Source organism: Simochromis diagramma, unplaced genomic scaffold (assembly GCF_900408965.1).
Source record: "Simochromis diagramma unplaced genomic scaffold, fSimDia1.1 OVJJ01000486.1, whole genome shotgun sequence".
Taxonomy (NCBI): Eukaryota; Metazoa; Chordata; class Actinopteri; order Cichliformes; family Cichlidae; genus Simochromis; species Simochromis diagramma.
Genome location: NW_024387047.1, coordinates 2,801,106 through 2,815,652, shown reverse-complemented (window position 1 = coordinate 2,815,652; position 14,547 = coordinate 2,801,106). Strand labels below are relative to the sequence as shown.

The following is a 14,547-nucleotide window of genomic DNA, read 5'->3' as shown; positions in this document are numbered from 1 at the left end:
TCTGGTTGGAGCTGTTAGATCTTTTGACTCAAGGAGTGCCAGAGCACAGACATGCTGTGTATTGAGATGCTTCAATTCTGGCTAAACATTATTGATGAATCATTAGTTTGAAAGGGCGAGTCTCTCCTGGAAGCCACTCATTATGTTGCCACGTGAAAGTGTGTGGAGGAAAAAGTTTGAGAATCAAAGAAGAGACCTCGAAAGAAAAGTTCAAGCACAACTTACTTTGTCACCTCTGCAGGCCTGGAGCAGGTGTGAATATTGGAACGTCACTTTGGTAAAGGCACAAAAATTGCCAGACAGCCTCCTCACTTCTGATGTCACAAACCTTAGTACGGGGAAGGGATTTCCGAACCTGTTTATCCATCTGCTAATATATGCTATACTGGCACAGGACCCAGATGAGAAGCTGAATCATCGCTCTCGCTGGGAGAAAGACCTGGTGAATCTATGAAAACACTGCGCTAGATTAAATTTTTATTTCATTTTCTTTATCCTTTTTAATATTGCACAGAGCTACATTCATGCTACAGTGCCTCTGTGTTTTGGCCCTGAGGTGCAGTCTGAGCCATGCCATATGAGGGGATTAGCTATGTACAGAGGGAGCGTATCAGACTGTCTCCCAGACAAACTACAGAAAACACACCCTTGTCTTTGAAATCACCTGGCATGGCGGGGGCCTGCCTTCTCATTCAGCACTCAGAGGCTGGTTAGCAATGGGTCTGCCTGGAGGAGTCCAGTCTGTCTTTTTTCTCCCATTATTGCTCTTTGTCTACACGGAGAGGGTGCTGAGTGACTTATAAGGAGAAGCTGGATGAGTTGGCATCACGCCTGCTGTTACACATGCACACACACATGCGCAGAGCAGAGGTAAGTCTTAATCAGTAACACAGATGACCAGAAGGCAGGGGTGGAGGTCCATCAGTGACCATCTTCATCCACCCACATTACCACAGCTGGAGTCTGCACATGCAGGGTTAACCTTGAACAGGAAACCTGGCAGTGTACAGTGTTTAGAAAAGTGCATATTTCTCTTTTGTTCTGTGGTTTTGGTATTTTGGCTACATATTTTGTTTTTTGTACATATTTTTATAAATCTTTATGTTTATTTACTTTGTTATTTTTAAAAAATATATATTTTATATATATGTTACATTTACATTTTCGTGCAGTTTTTTGTATCTGTTTTTGTATTTTGGTATCTTTACCTGTCTCATAAATTCAGGGCTACATCCTTTCTATAGACAAAGAGCTTATCTTGGAGCCTTCAGCTTCTTCTTTAGTACTTTCATAGGTGGATGTAGGAAGTAACAATATGTGATGATAATCTGTGATACATGAAATAATCTTATATTAATAGTAATAATGGATCTGTTCCTGTCAGGAAAATGCTTGTGCAGAGGTTTCATTGTGCTTGACATTGTCCTTATTACCACCACAGCTCTGCCTCGCAGTGACAGTTTAGTTGCAGTTTCGAGGCTCATTTGTGTACCAGCATAAAGACTTTCCTCGCAGTGAGCTGTGATCTCAACTACTGAGCTGATCCATGCTATAGTTACAGCTGGATATTTTTTTTCTCTTTCGTAAAGTGTTTAAACATCGTTCATTATTAATTGTTTTACATATTTTATCTTTTATGAACGTCAACAAAAACACTGCTTAATCCCATTATCCAACAGATAACCACCCATTTCTCAATGCAGTGATACGCTTGAATTAAAGTACTAGAAACAATTAAAATACACTGTAATTAGTACTTTTAACAATTTGATAGATGCCTTTTTATTATATTTTTAACATCAGCATGTTGAAGGACTTGTTGAGAAGAGAGTGCTAATTTATATGCTAAAATATGTTTTTCTGCTTGGTCAAGAATATGAAAACACTTTATTATCCTCTAATAGATTTTCTAAATGCTTGGTGATTGCAGTACCAAAATGAGCTGCATCAGGTACTTCCCTGTGTATCTGGAGAGGATCAGAAGTCCCAGGTATACTGGTATTGGGGGTTACAGCTGTAGGGATGACTCTTTCTGAAACCTCCAGCTGACTGTTTCCTCTCAGCTGTAAAAAGCTGATGATTTACAAAACAGACACCACATCATTTAAATAGATGAGGCTTAAAATAAGAGATACTTTACTCTCTGAACATTGTTCCTAGTTTCCATTCATCCATTTAGTTTACTATGGTCTTAATCAAGATCTTAAGAAGAGATATTGTTAGAACCTAGAAAGAGGAGGTGTGTGTGTGTGTGTGTGTGTGTGTGTGTGTGTGTGTGTGTGTGTGTGTGTGTGTGTGTGTGTGTGTGTGTGTGTGTGTGTATAAGAAAGAGAGACTGACAGAAGCTGAGCTTTATTCAAAGTGATTTAAAACAAACTGCAGCAATAAGGGCAAACTAGTGCACAGTTATGTTTACGTGAGCGTTATTTTGTATGCATTTGTACAGTTCGATAACTGTAAGAATACACTGAGAGCATTTAGCTCTAGTAACAGGCATTTGTACCAGTGAGCATGAAAAAGTAGGGGAAAGACCTAGTATGTAAGCACTGACTGGTATATGTGTGTGTCTGTGTGTGTTTTTATGCTCAAGTGTATGAATAAACGAGTCAGTTTTAAACAGTAGCAATTTAAACAGTAAAAGAGTAGCACTATATTTATAAAGAATTACAAACAACAATTATTTGATGCTCAAATTAATTAATTAATATCCAGTTTATTTCCAATTAGTTCCAAATTCATCTTGAATTCAATTCAATTTTATTGATATAGCAGAAAATCACACCATCAGTCACTTCAAGGCTGTATGTATTATTGTATGGTAGATGGTAGATGGTATTATTGTATGGTACAATAATACATACAGAGAACCCAACAATCATACGACCCCCTATGAGCAAGCACTTTGGCGACAGTGGGGAGGAAAAACTCTCTTTTAAAAGGAAGAAACCTCCAGCAGAACCAGGCTCAGGGAGGGGCGGCCATCTGCTGCGACCGGTTGGGGTGAGAGAAGGAAGACATTTGTTGTAGGTCTGATTGAAGGACTGATGTGATGGTAAGTTGACTGCTGCTCCGCTTTGAATATTGAGTGATTAGTGAAGAGATTTTAAGCCCAATTGTGCCTAAGTTTAAGACCATATTCATTGGTTGTTTTGTTGTTGTTATTACTTTGGGCTTTTGTTCACAAGAATTGCTAGCTTCCCTAGAGTTTTGGACACCCAGACAATCAGATGATTGCTGAGAGAGCACAAGGTTTTTATACCCCTGTGCTATTCATGTTGGTGCAGGATGGTCTCCTAGAGAGGCCAGTGTTGAAAAAGGGATGCTTCAAAACCTCTGAGGGTGTTATACGCTGATTTGCATCCAAGGCCAACATCTGTTTGATTAGCCCGACAAGTAATTGTTGGCCATTTTCACGTCCTCGCCTAACCTTCATTAGTTTTTCAAGGTCATCGAGACACTTAAGTTTTATATATCGAGTTTCCTTGGATTGATAATCTGTCTCGTATTGAAATTGTTCTTGGGTCTTAAATGTCCAGCACTGTTCGTTGTAGTTATCTTCAATGAAATACCAATCAGTGTAGAAGCCAGAATCTAGGAGATGATCTGGTAGCTGACCCTGGGTTTCAGTTATGAATCTCAAAACATCATAATTGTCTTCCCCAGGATAGAGAGGCACCCCTGTAGCAAGCTCCACAGCTACCAGCCCCAGAGCCCACATGTCAATTGCTTCATCACATGGAATGCCAAGCATAACCTCGGGTGCACAATAACCAACAGTCCCCAGACGGTGACCAGGAATCAGTGCAGAAGCGGGACGTGCGAGGCCAAAGTCTATAACTTTGACTCTGACGGGAGACTCATGGCGATTCACAACCATTATGTTTCCAGATTTGAGGTCAGCATGCACTATTCCCACAGAACCCAGGTGGAACAGAGCATTTGCGAGCTGATGCAAAATGGGACTGAGTTCTCTTATTGGGAGACCCTGGTTTTTCCGGTCCCCTATGTAGTCCCACAGGCTTTGGTCGAGGAGTTCGAAATTTAAGCAAATACGCTTTCCATCGAGGAAATAGCCGTTCCATTCAACAATGTTGCACCTGTCTGGATCCAAGCGTCGCAGCTGCTCCAGGATGAAAATTTCCAGTTTTGCCTGTTGCTGAATTTTAGGGTTGCCCTTGTTGACTTTGATAGCCACAGTTTGGTTGTTTTTTGTATTGCGACATTTGGTCACAACACCAAAGCCTCCTTCCCCAAGGAAAGCCTCTACCACATGGTGATCTCCCAAAATGGTCCCTTCAGGTATTTCAAGATCACCTTCAGAGGAAGATGATATTTCAGAATCATCTTCCTCTGAAGATGATATTTCAACATCATCTTCAGAGGAAGATGATATTTCAACATCATCTTCAGAGGAAGATGATGTTTCAACATCATCTTCAGAGGAAGATGGGTTGGCTGAGGTGTTGACGTGTCCTTTTTGATGAAATTCAACTGAGATTTGGAAACTGCAGTTGAATTTTTGCGATCCATGACTTTCCCAGTTTGAAGGCTGCTGAGAGAGCACAAGGTTTTCTCCCCCTGTGCTATTCATGTCAGTGCAGGGGGCTCTCCCTGAGAGGCCAGTGTCAAAAAAGGGATGCTTCAGAACCTCCGAGGGTGTTATGCGCTGATTTGCATCCAAGGCCAACATCTGTTTGATTAGCCCGACAAGTAATTGTTGGCCATTTTCACGTCCTCGCCTAACCTTCATTAGTTTTTCAAGGTCATCAAGACACTTAAGTTTTATATATCGAGTTTCCTTGGATTGATAATCTGTCTCGTATTGAAATTGTTCTTTGGTCTTAAATGTCCAGCGCTGTTCGTTGTAGTTATCTTCGATGAAATACCAATCAGTGTAGAAGCCAGAATCTAGAAGATGATCTGGTAGCTGACCCTGGGTTTCAGTTATGAATCTCAAAACATCATAATTGTCTTCCCCAGGATAGAGAGGCACCCCTGTAGCAAGCTCCACAGCTACTAGCCCCAGAGCCCACATGTCAATTGCTTCATCACATGGAATGCCAAGCATAACCTCGGGTGCACAATAACCAACTGTCCCCAGACGGTGACCAGGAATCAGTGCAGAAGCGGGACGTGCGAGGCCAAAGTCTATAACTTTGACTCTGACGGGAGACTCATGGCGATTCACAACCATTATGTTTCCAGATTTGAGGTCAGCATGCACTATTCCCACAGAACCCAGGTGGAACAGAGCATTTGCGAGCTGATGCAAAATGGGACTGAGTTCTCTTATTGGGAGACCCTGGTTTTTCCGGTCCCCTATGTAGTCCCACAGGCTTTGGTCGAGGAGTTCGAAATTTAAGCAAATACGCTCTCCATCGAGGAAATAGCCGTTCCATTCAACAATGTTGCACCTGTCTGGATCCAAGCGTCGCAGCTGCTCCAGGATGAAAATTTCCAGTTTTGCCTGTTGCTGAATTTTAGGGTTGCCCTTGTTGACTTTGATAGCCACAGTTTGGTTGTTTTTTGTATTGCGACATTTGGTCACAACACCAAAGCCTCCTTCCCCAAGGAAAGCCTCTACCACATGGTGATCTCCCAAAATGGTCCCTTCAGGTATTTCAAGATCACCTTCAGAGGAAGATGATATTTCAGAATCATCTTCAGCGGAAGATGATATTTCAAGATCACCTTCAGAGGAAGATGATATTTCAGAATCATCTTCAGAGGAAGATGATATTTCAACATCCTCTTCATTGGAAGATGGGTTTGCTGAGGTGTTGATGTGTTCTTTTTGTGGAAATTCAACCGAGTTTTGGAAACTGCAGTTGAATTTTTCTGATCCACGACTTATTTCAAGCTCATCTGAGCCAAAGGATGGGTTGGCTGACATGGTGTAACGTGTCTGCTTGTTTTGTGAATTGGTGAGAAACAAAACTGAACTTGTTTTTGTTTCTGTCATAAAATGCTCTCAAAACTTCTCGAAAGGGTTTTCGTTGCTGTCAGGTCAATGTCCGTTAAGCGATAAAGTACAATAGGTGAGCGCTCCTATTTATGTGTTTTGGGATCAAAGCAAAGTTGCCACGTCAGAAAGGATCAAAGCAAAGTTGCCGCATCACAAGGAATCAAAGCGTTCTAATATGTGCGCGCATGCGCACACACGTGGTTGTTTGTGTAATGTTGTTCACACTAAGAATTTTAAAAGGAAACTGACAGTTACAAAACTTTTTTTTCGTTTATTTGTATTTGTTTTGTTGTTGTTGTTGTTTTTCTGCATACCATGTCCAGCTTTTCTGTATAAAGTAATGAAGAATCTTGGATTTGGTGCTTAAAACTTCGTGAAACTGTAACCGTATTTCATTCACCATAAATCACTATCTGATTTTGAATAGTTTTCTTATCAGATACAGAAGTCTAAAACCAACATTTCTCTGCCTGGGCTGCCTTGTAGCTCTGCACGTTAGTCTGTTTCAATGTGTGACCCCCTCCCTCCCCGAACAGTCGGGGGGTGAGTGCACTAACGTGTCCGGTGTTGCCGTTTTAATGAGTGTTTGCTGGAAAACGAAAAATACAAGGAGTCTGCAAGATGGATTTGTACGTTTTCACAATGGGGGAGTTTGCGTAAGTGCTAGTAAATAATGTTCTCGAGTGTGTACGTTACACATGCTAATTTTGAAATTGTTTTTATTATTTTGCTAGCTAGCAAACTCCGGGATAAATGATTGAAATGTACTCAGTGTGATGCAATACGGTGCCGCTATTATAACAGTTAGCTATTGCAGGGTAATTTATGTAATATGCTGTGAATTTAACCAAGACTACACAGCAGTAGCAGTATTGCGAGTTACTTCCCCAAAGTGAACGCTTTAAACGTTAGCCCGATGCTTAACTAGCCAACTTAAGGCTTTCTGATTGAAGGCTAAAAGCGGCGTTGTCACCGAATAAATAGAATATTGATTATATTTTTGTGTATTGCTGCAGTTTTTTCAAGTATTAACTTGGTGCTTTTGGCAACCTTAGGTGGAAATAATGGTAATATGGCTGATCCATATGGACACAAAGAATATAGACTTTTTTGTGCTACCGAAGTTCCCTCGCTTTCATTCAAAATCTGTTTATCGTTAAACAACTTAAACATAATTGCCTCAAACTCACATTAAGGCCTGTGGGACACTATCAGCCACTGAAACAGTAGACAAATGAATATTTCATACCTTAAGGCTGCCTGTTTGTTTAAGGGAGATGAACAATACATTATAATTGTATATAATAATATCACAGATGTTAGATTTAATAGGTTTTTGAAAGATGCTTGTGCATTCTTCAAGTCTTATATGTTGAATTGAACCGAGTATGTCATCTGTTCAAAGCCTCTCCCAGTCAGTGCTGTTCTATGTGCCTGTCTTACTGTACATGATGTTATTAGCACAAACACTTTAAAGGTGATAATTTAGGACTTCAGCAACACAGACTGCAATGTAGTTAAGCATCTTACAGTTAGTTTTGAATGAATCAACTTAAAAAACAACACAAGCCAAGATCTGTCTCCTCCTATTTTTTGTGTCACACAAGAAAGAAGCATCAAGATCTGATGAGAAGACTTATTAATTTGGCCTTTGACATGGTCTTACTGAGGTGATGTGAAGTGAAATGTGCATCCTTTTTTGTGCTGGCCAAGTTTGAAAATGGACCCTGAAAAAGTCACACGTGGAGTTAAAACCTCTCATAGCAAGTTAATCATATTAAATTAATTTGATGCTTTAAGCACAGAATTTAGTCACACAGTCAGAACAGCGTCTGATTTACCTTCATCGGTAAACATGTTTATGCAGTACATAGTAACAGTGTGGCTGAGTCCTCTGGTTCAAATCAGTTCCACTACATTTGGAGATGTAAGTCTTAACCTTTCACATGCATCGGGAAGGAAAATACAACCAACATTTAAATGTCTTAATTCAATTTCTTTTAAGTGTCTTAATGAGCTGCTGCATGTGAAAGTTAGCAACTGTTGATTTTACTGGCCAACAGTTACTCACTGTTAGCTCATTACTCTTTACTCTGAGTTGTTGAAACAAATCTTGGCTGTTGTCTGTTGTTGGTTAATCGGATTCCTGAGCGCTTGTGTTTGTGCTCAGCCAAAGACGTTGGTTTTTTTTTTGTTTGTTTTTTTAAATGTTGAAGCAGCTCTGCTCTCCATAGTATTTATTTGTTGGAGGAAATGCGTTTTGATCATCCTCATCTTCATTTCCAACATGATATTCTTATTCTTGGACTCTACTAGAGTAGCTTTGCACAATTCACAGTTCAAAAAAATGCTTCTTTATCTTACACAGAGCCCCTCTTTTTCTCCTCTGCCTGAAAAACAGGGGTTGTGGCTTTTTTTGCCTTTAAGCTAACTTTACTCTTATTGGTTGATATTAAAAAGACTTGCTATTAATGATCAAGGCTTTTTTAATATCATGGATTGGGTGTTCTTTTTATTTATGCTTTTTCTGGGGTCTATGATGGATAATTTGGAATTAAAATTGCATAAATTAAGATCTGATTACAAATATTAGTCTCACATGTTGCATTAATTTAATTCAAAAATGAGTCAGGTAGGTAGAAATACACCAGAATAGTGAAATTAATCTTGTATTTATTGTCTAATCTTGATCACATATGTTCAGCGCTCATAAATAATATATTTGGAAAGCAAAAATATTTGTGCTTATTATTTTGTTTATTTATTACAGAGGAAAAAACACGACACTCTTCCTCACCACTTCCATCCAACCATGTCCTTCAGGACTCATTTTAAGCTGCGTACAGAAGGATTCAATCAGTCTGCAGAACACACACATCTGCTCCAGTGGCAATGAATGAAAACATCTGGCTGTGTTACTATGCATACTGAAATAGGAAAAAAAACCTAAGATGAATGAGTCAGCGCTCTGAGCTGGATGTCTTTCTGAAATACAACTCTCCTGGTCTTCATGTGAAATGTCTTTACTTGCTCAAATTTGATCTTGTAAAAGTCGATCATAAAACTTATGGAAGAGTGTCAAATTTTATTGCGATCTAGATCAAACTCATTTTAGATATTTGTTTCTATGTGCTGCGTGTTATTTGTTATTCAGATGTGAAGTTTAAAAAAGTTTAGCTAAGTCTTCATTTAACAAATGTTATTTCTGGGGTTTTGTTTTGCTTGCTAATCGTCGATACTGTGACGGTGTGCCACTGCACAGATCCTCCAGGGAAAATGTTTTTGCTTTTTCACATTTTGACTGTTGTGATTCATTATTTCTACTTTTCCATCTTTCACATGTTTCATTATCCAACACACACATTATTCTCTCCCACTGTGCTCCTACTTTTTAATTCTTTGAAAAAAACATTTAATCTTCACAGTACTGCCAAAGTGCACCAATACATTGTGAAGTGCACATAGAGTCTGGATTTCCATTTCTCATACAGTACCGAGCAAAAGTCTTGAACCACCCCCTCATTTTTTTTTGTATTTTGCCAGGTCAGTCTGTGTTAACGGTGTTATTAACTGCATTCTTCAACTAAAGAAGTGGGAACAAATTATGTGGGGTTTTGTTTGTTTGCAATAGGCTGCAAGTAAATGTGTAAAGATACAATTTAAAATTGGTTCTTTGTTAAGTTTTCTGGTCCTTTCTGTGATTTAGGTGTCTGCTTATGTTTGAATGTTTCATAGATTAGTGTGAAGTGTCTTCACAGACAAAAACTGGTCAAATACAAGCCCTGGATTAAAAATCAGAAACACTTTAAAAAGCCTGGAGAGCTATTCCTTAATACCACTTTAAAGATTGTAGGGAAGTCCGGATCCCTGGAAGCAAATAAAGAAATGAGGGATGGCTCAAGACTTTTGCACAGTGCCGTACATGTCACGTTCCCTGTTTTATAGCTCAACTCAAACTGACACGTTCTCACTAACTGCTTCTCATTTTCTCCACAGTAAACTTTGACCACTTCCAGATACTGCGGGCCATCGGGAAGGGGAGCTTTGGAAAGGTAATGTGGTCTCCATTTTTCATGCGACTTGTATATTCTTTGCCCTTAATTACCCACCACAGTCGTCATCTCTAAAGAATCAGAGCAAACTAAGCTAAATGTGCTGGGATTACACTTTAGTTCTCGTATGCTGCTTAACAGAGCCGTCCTTTTTTTGCTCATTTAATAACAGTTATAAATGCAGCTTATGTAATTATTTCTATAAAGTCAGAGGAGAGCCAATTTATATTTCATCTCACTCAATCTATTGGGAATTTTGACCCCACGTCTCAATTTAATTACAGAGTAGCACAATTCTGCGGCTCTATTTGTCATCGCGCGGTTGGGCTGAATAGAGGCAGGAGGAGAACTTGGCGTGTGTGTGTGCACGCTGCATTTTGTGAAACTAAATTACCCACAGTTCTTGTCACAGGTGCCAATATCACCGTTGGTGGCCATTGTTGATAAAACAGTCATTTTGGATTAACTTGTGGGCCTTTTTTTTTTGCCTCCTGCCGAAGAATTCCTTTGTGTACCAATTGAACGTCTGGATGAGACTTCAGTAATGAATTCAGGACTGTGTGTGTGTGTGTGCGCGTGTGTGTGTGTGTGTGTGTGTGAGATACACAATTGGGGCTCCAGAGATTGGAATAGTTTATCTTCATTTTAAATCCCAAATATCACTGCTAATATTTGTTCATTATACTTGTGTCTGTGCACGCCTGTGCAAATTCTTTGCTCTCTACAAAAACACTTTTTCCTTCTAAAAACATGTCCCTCTGTAAGTCATTGCCCAATGCTGAATACATTACCATGTGAATTTATGTTAATTTTTACTTATTGCTTTGTTCCCTCGAGCTGCTGTCACTTCCCTTATGATACTGAAGTGGATCCGCAGTAAGCCGGGAAGCATTATCTTTTTAGAATAACAATTTACACTCACTCTAGTTTCTTTGAGATGAACGCCACATGTAAATAAGTTTCATTCACATTGTCGGCTTTAAAATTCAAACTTAAAGAGTTTGTAAGTAAACTGGCTGAGATGAGACACGGACGATGCACCGGGTCCTCGTCTGAGCGCCGGCTTTCAGCTGTGCTGCATCTCTCCCCAGCCATGCACGCACAGACACTGTGCTACATTTACACAGTGAGACAGATGCTCACAGAGACGTCCAGATACATTTTGTCCTCGCTGGAGGTCATCTTGTGTGTGTTTTTTGGCCCACTGTGGCCTCACACCGAGCTCCTGCTGTTTTTTTTGAACACTTTAACAGCACCAACCTTTAGCTTCCTGTTGAACACACTTAAGTGGGGGAGGTGTAGGAGGTAATAAAACAGGTTTGGTTATCCTAATTTATAGTTTTCTTTATGTTAAGGATTAAAATAAAATTCACAAGAGAAAGGTGTTGGTGTGTGTGGTTGGGAAGAGAAGGGAGAAGCTAGAATGAAGCACAAACAGAGGGAGGTGTTTGCCTCTCGCTGTAGCGCTGTGAAACATGATCTGTATATTGCAGCTTGTGTAGGTGCTCCAAGAAAATGGGTTCATCGGCATGCAGCACTGTAGATGTGCACATATGCACTCGAGAAAGAGAGAGAATGCGTGTGAGCTCGTTCTTGCACAGCGGGGAGATGTGAGGTAGGTTGGGGCTACCTCATAACTTCCTGCTGTGAGGCTGCCAGAGGGGAAAAAGAGGAAACCGCGTCCTTCTCCTGAAACGCTCATTTTCCTCTGCTCACTTTTCATCTTTACAATCTCAGCACTTGGGTGTGTATCTTCTTGCAGCAGGCCTCTCAGTCTCACTCTTGTTTTATAAGAGCTCCTCCTTGTGTTATCTAGCTTAAAAGCTTGTGCAGACACCACTTTGACTCTTACTACAGAAGACGTGCTCTGCCCCTGACTAAGCACCGCAAGGACTCATATCGCACTCTGGGACTTAAAGTGCCCTAATTGACAGCTGACAGATGCACGGTGAAACCTTTACCTTCAGTCACCAGTTTAAAAAAAAAAAAAAAAAAAATGCACAGGGAGGCATGCCTGCTGGCAGCCAAAGATCCTGCATCAAAATTCTCCGAGCGTAGCCGCTGCTACAACTGCAGTCTGAAAATGTAAACTGATCCTGGCATAATGACAGCGTGGGTTTGGGTGTTACAGTTTGTACCTGAAAAGTCTAATTTGTGCCCGAGTACAGGAGTACAAATAAAAGCTTGGGTCCAGAACTGAATTAGAGATAATGTAGGGCTGTTTTAAGTCCGAGCCGCTAACCTGACAAAAACGCAACACAACTGCTGGTAAGTGCGTGTTGTTTAAAACAGTTAGATAGTTGGAGTAGCAGGTCAGTGCTTTTAAAGGTTTATCAGAAGCCAAAACATTTTATAGGTGTGAAATATAGGACTGTGCAAAAGTTTGAGCCACACCTTATTTCTTTTTAACTTGCTGGGTAATGGGAAATGGGTGCATCAGTTTAAATTTGGAAAACGTACATGAAAATACACTATAAAAGGCAAAAACAGAGTTTACATAATGAGCTTGAGAGTCAATATTAGGTATGAGCACCTTTATCTTCAGCACACCCTGAGCTCTCTTAGGCACCTTTCTTTGGAATTCCTTTAAGTAGTCTTCAGGAATACTTCTCCGGGCTTCTTTAAGGACATTCAGAGCTCTTCTTTCGATATTAGCTGCCTTTTTGTTCTATTCTCTGCCAAGATGATCCCACACGGCTCAGGTCAGTCCATGAATGATGGTGTTTTGTTGTGTTTAGTAAGCTGCTGCCAGTCAGACGCTTTCCAGATGGTATTGCATGGTGCATCAAAGTCTGGTGGTACTTTTCTGAGTTCATAATTCCATCAATTCTGACAAAATCCCCAACACCCTTCCTGAAATGCAGACCCAAACTATGACAGAGCTTTACAGGTGGTTGTAGACATATTACCAATAGCAATTTGAACCAGAAATGTCAAATTTTGGTTCATCTCCCCATAAGACCTGCTGCCACTGATTTCAGTTCAGTTCTTGTGTAATTTGGCATCCCTCAGCCTTTTCTCCTTGTTTCCCTTCCTTGATGATGGCTTCTTGACAGCCACCCTTCACTGATACCATGAGATGAGGCTTTGGTGAACACTAGATGGATCAACTGAAGGACCAGGTGCATCTTTCAGGTCCTGTGTCAGGTGTTTGCTATAATTTTCAAGTACTGTTCCTCTGCTGTACATAGATTTTTCGGCCTGTCCCCTTTTTTTCCTGTGCCCTACTTGTCCAGTCCAAAGAAATGGGAAGAAATGGTGTGTTTTGTGACAGGGTGCTAGTAACAAAATCACTAACAATACAATTTAAAATTGGTTCTTTGCTAAGTTGTGTGCTTTGTAAGTGGTTTTCAAAAGGAAACCAAAAATTTTGCTCTGGAAGTGATCAGTACAAGGACTTGACTGAAAATGGGTGAAAAAGCAGTCAATGTCCAAAGAAAAACTTTAAATAACCTTCAGAAAGTCTAAAGAAATGTTGCTCAAGAAGAACATCTGGCTCAGTACAGGCAAAATATAAAGAACTGAGGAGAGGCTCAAGACTTATTCACAGATAATCAATTAAGTTAATCAAGCTTCATCTGGAAGCAGCCTCCTGGCTGTAAGAGCTTCTTGTTTTTGTCTCATTAACTGTCTGGTGCCGCTCACAGTAGTCTGCTGTGACGGGGTCCTCGAGGACTAATGTTACAGGGAAATCATTAGGAAAGTGCTTTGGACTGAGCTTTACTGAAAGCTCTGTTTTCCCCCTATTGGAGTGCTCCACCACCTCCACCCCCCCTCCTCCTCCTATTCCTTCTTTTTAAACGTCAGTGCAGGTACCGTCTCCCTCCCTCCCATCCCTGGCTTTTTGTTACATAATGCCTAGTGGCTGTGCTCACTATTCAATTCAAGTTGGTTTAAGAGAGATGGTAGTTTTAAAAAAACACAAAAACAAGCTGTTTTGGTAAAGTATAAATATATAAATATATAGGATTATTAAAGATAAAATATGGCATTAATTTTGTTTGAATTCCTGCCATCTCTCTTTACTTCTCACTCTGTTTTGAAGCGTCTGCCTTCCAGCAGATGGGGGAGACTGTAATGGTAGCTGCTTTCCAGGAGGATGTAGCTCATCTGTATCATGACGGCTGGGCCATATACGTCCTAAGAGTAAGAATAATTTCCTGCTCTCTCTTTTCCTCTCTACCTTTTCCCTGTGTGCATCAGACTTTCGCCCCCCTCTTCTTTGTCACTCCAATGTTCTCAGCTCAGGCTGCATAGGAAGCTGGCATTTCTCTTGCTGGGCTTATTAAAGCCTGTGCTTTAGAGCTCTGGAGGGGGGCTAACACTCGAGGGGGACATGACAGTCATTGGCAGTGACAGCAGTTTAGTGACAGCTTCCTAATGTCAACAGTCACATGGACAGGTAAACATCTAAACAGATAGAACAGAGGTGGATGGAGAGAGACAGGGAAGGTCAGAAGCTGTGGATGAACTCAGACGGCGGTTCCTGCGTCTTCTTTCCCTGTGCCGTGCAGATGCTTCAGTGGGAAT

The 14,547-nt window shown here is 40.5% G+C and overlaps 2 protein-coding genes across 4 annotated transcripts in view; one reads left to right on the top strand and one right to left on the bottom strand.

Moving 5' to 3' along the window:
• LOC120741685 (serine/threonine-protein kinase 32C-like) overlaps positions 1-14,547 on the top strand; it is a 97,625-nt gene that overhangs the window by 28,926 nt on the left and 54,152 nt on the right. For 2 of the 3 annotated variants that reach the window (XM_040044693.1, XM_040044695.1), the window contains one exon: positions 9,962-10,017. In XM_040044693.1, the coding sequence (XP_039900627.1) occupies positions 9,962-10,017 (56 nt within the window). Of the gene's footprint in view, positions 1-6,511; positions 6,622-9,961; positions 10,018-14,547 lie in introns of those variants that run through there. The other variant, XM_040044694.1, reaches the window with a different exon arrangement.
• Positions 2,960-5,985, bottom strand: LOC120741676. The gene is made up of 2 exons (XM_040044676.1): positions 5,692-5,985; positions 2,960-5,631 (listed from the first exon to the last, which is right to left on the bottom strand). Exons 1-2 carry the CDS (start codon positions 5,960-5,962, stop codon positions 3,254-3,256), a joined length of 2,649 nt encoding a protein of 882 aa, XP_039900610.1. The 5' UTR covers positions 5,963-5,985; the 3' UTR covers positions 2,960-3,253.

Excerpts from the sequence above, each read along its gene's own strand:
- LOC120741676 (XM_040044676.1), bottom strand. The coding sequence starts at position 5,962 with ATGACAGAAACAAAAACAAGTTCAGTTTTGTTTCTCACCAATTCACAA. Across the intron at positions 5,632-5,691 it reads AATATCATCTTCCTCTGAAG|GTGATCTTGAAATACCTGAA; the intron begins GTGATCTTGAAA and ends CTTCCTCTGAAG.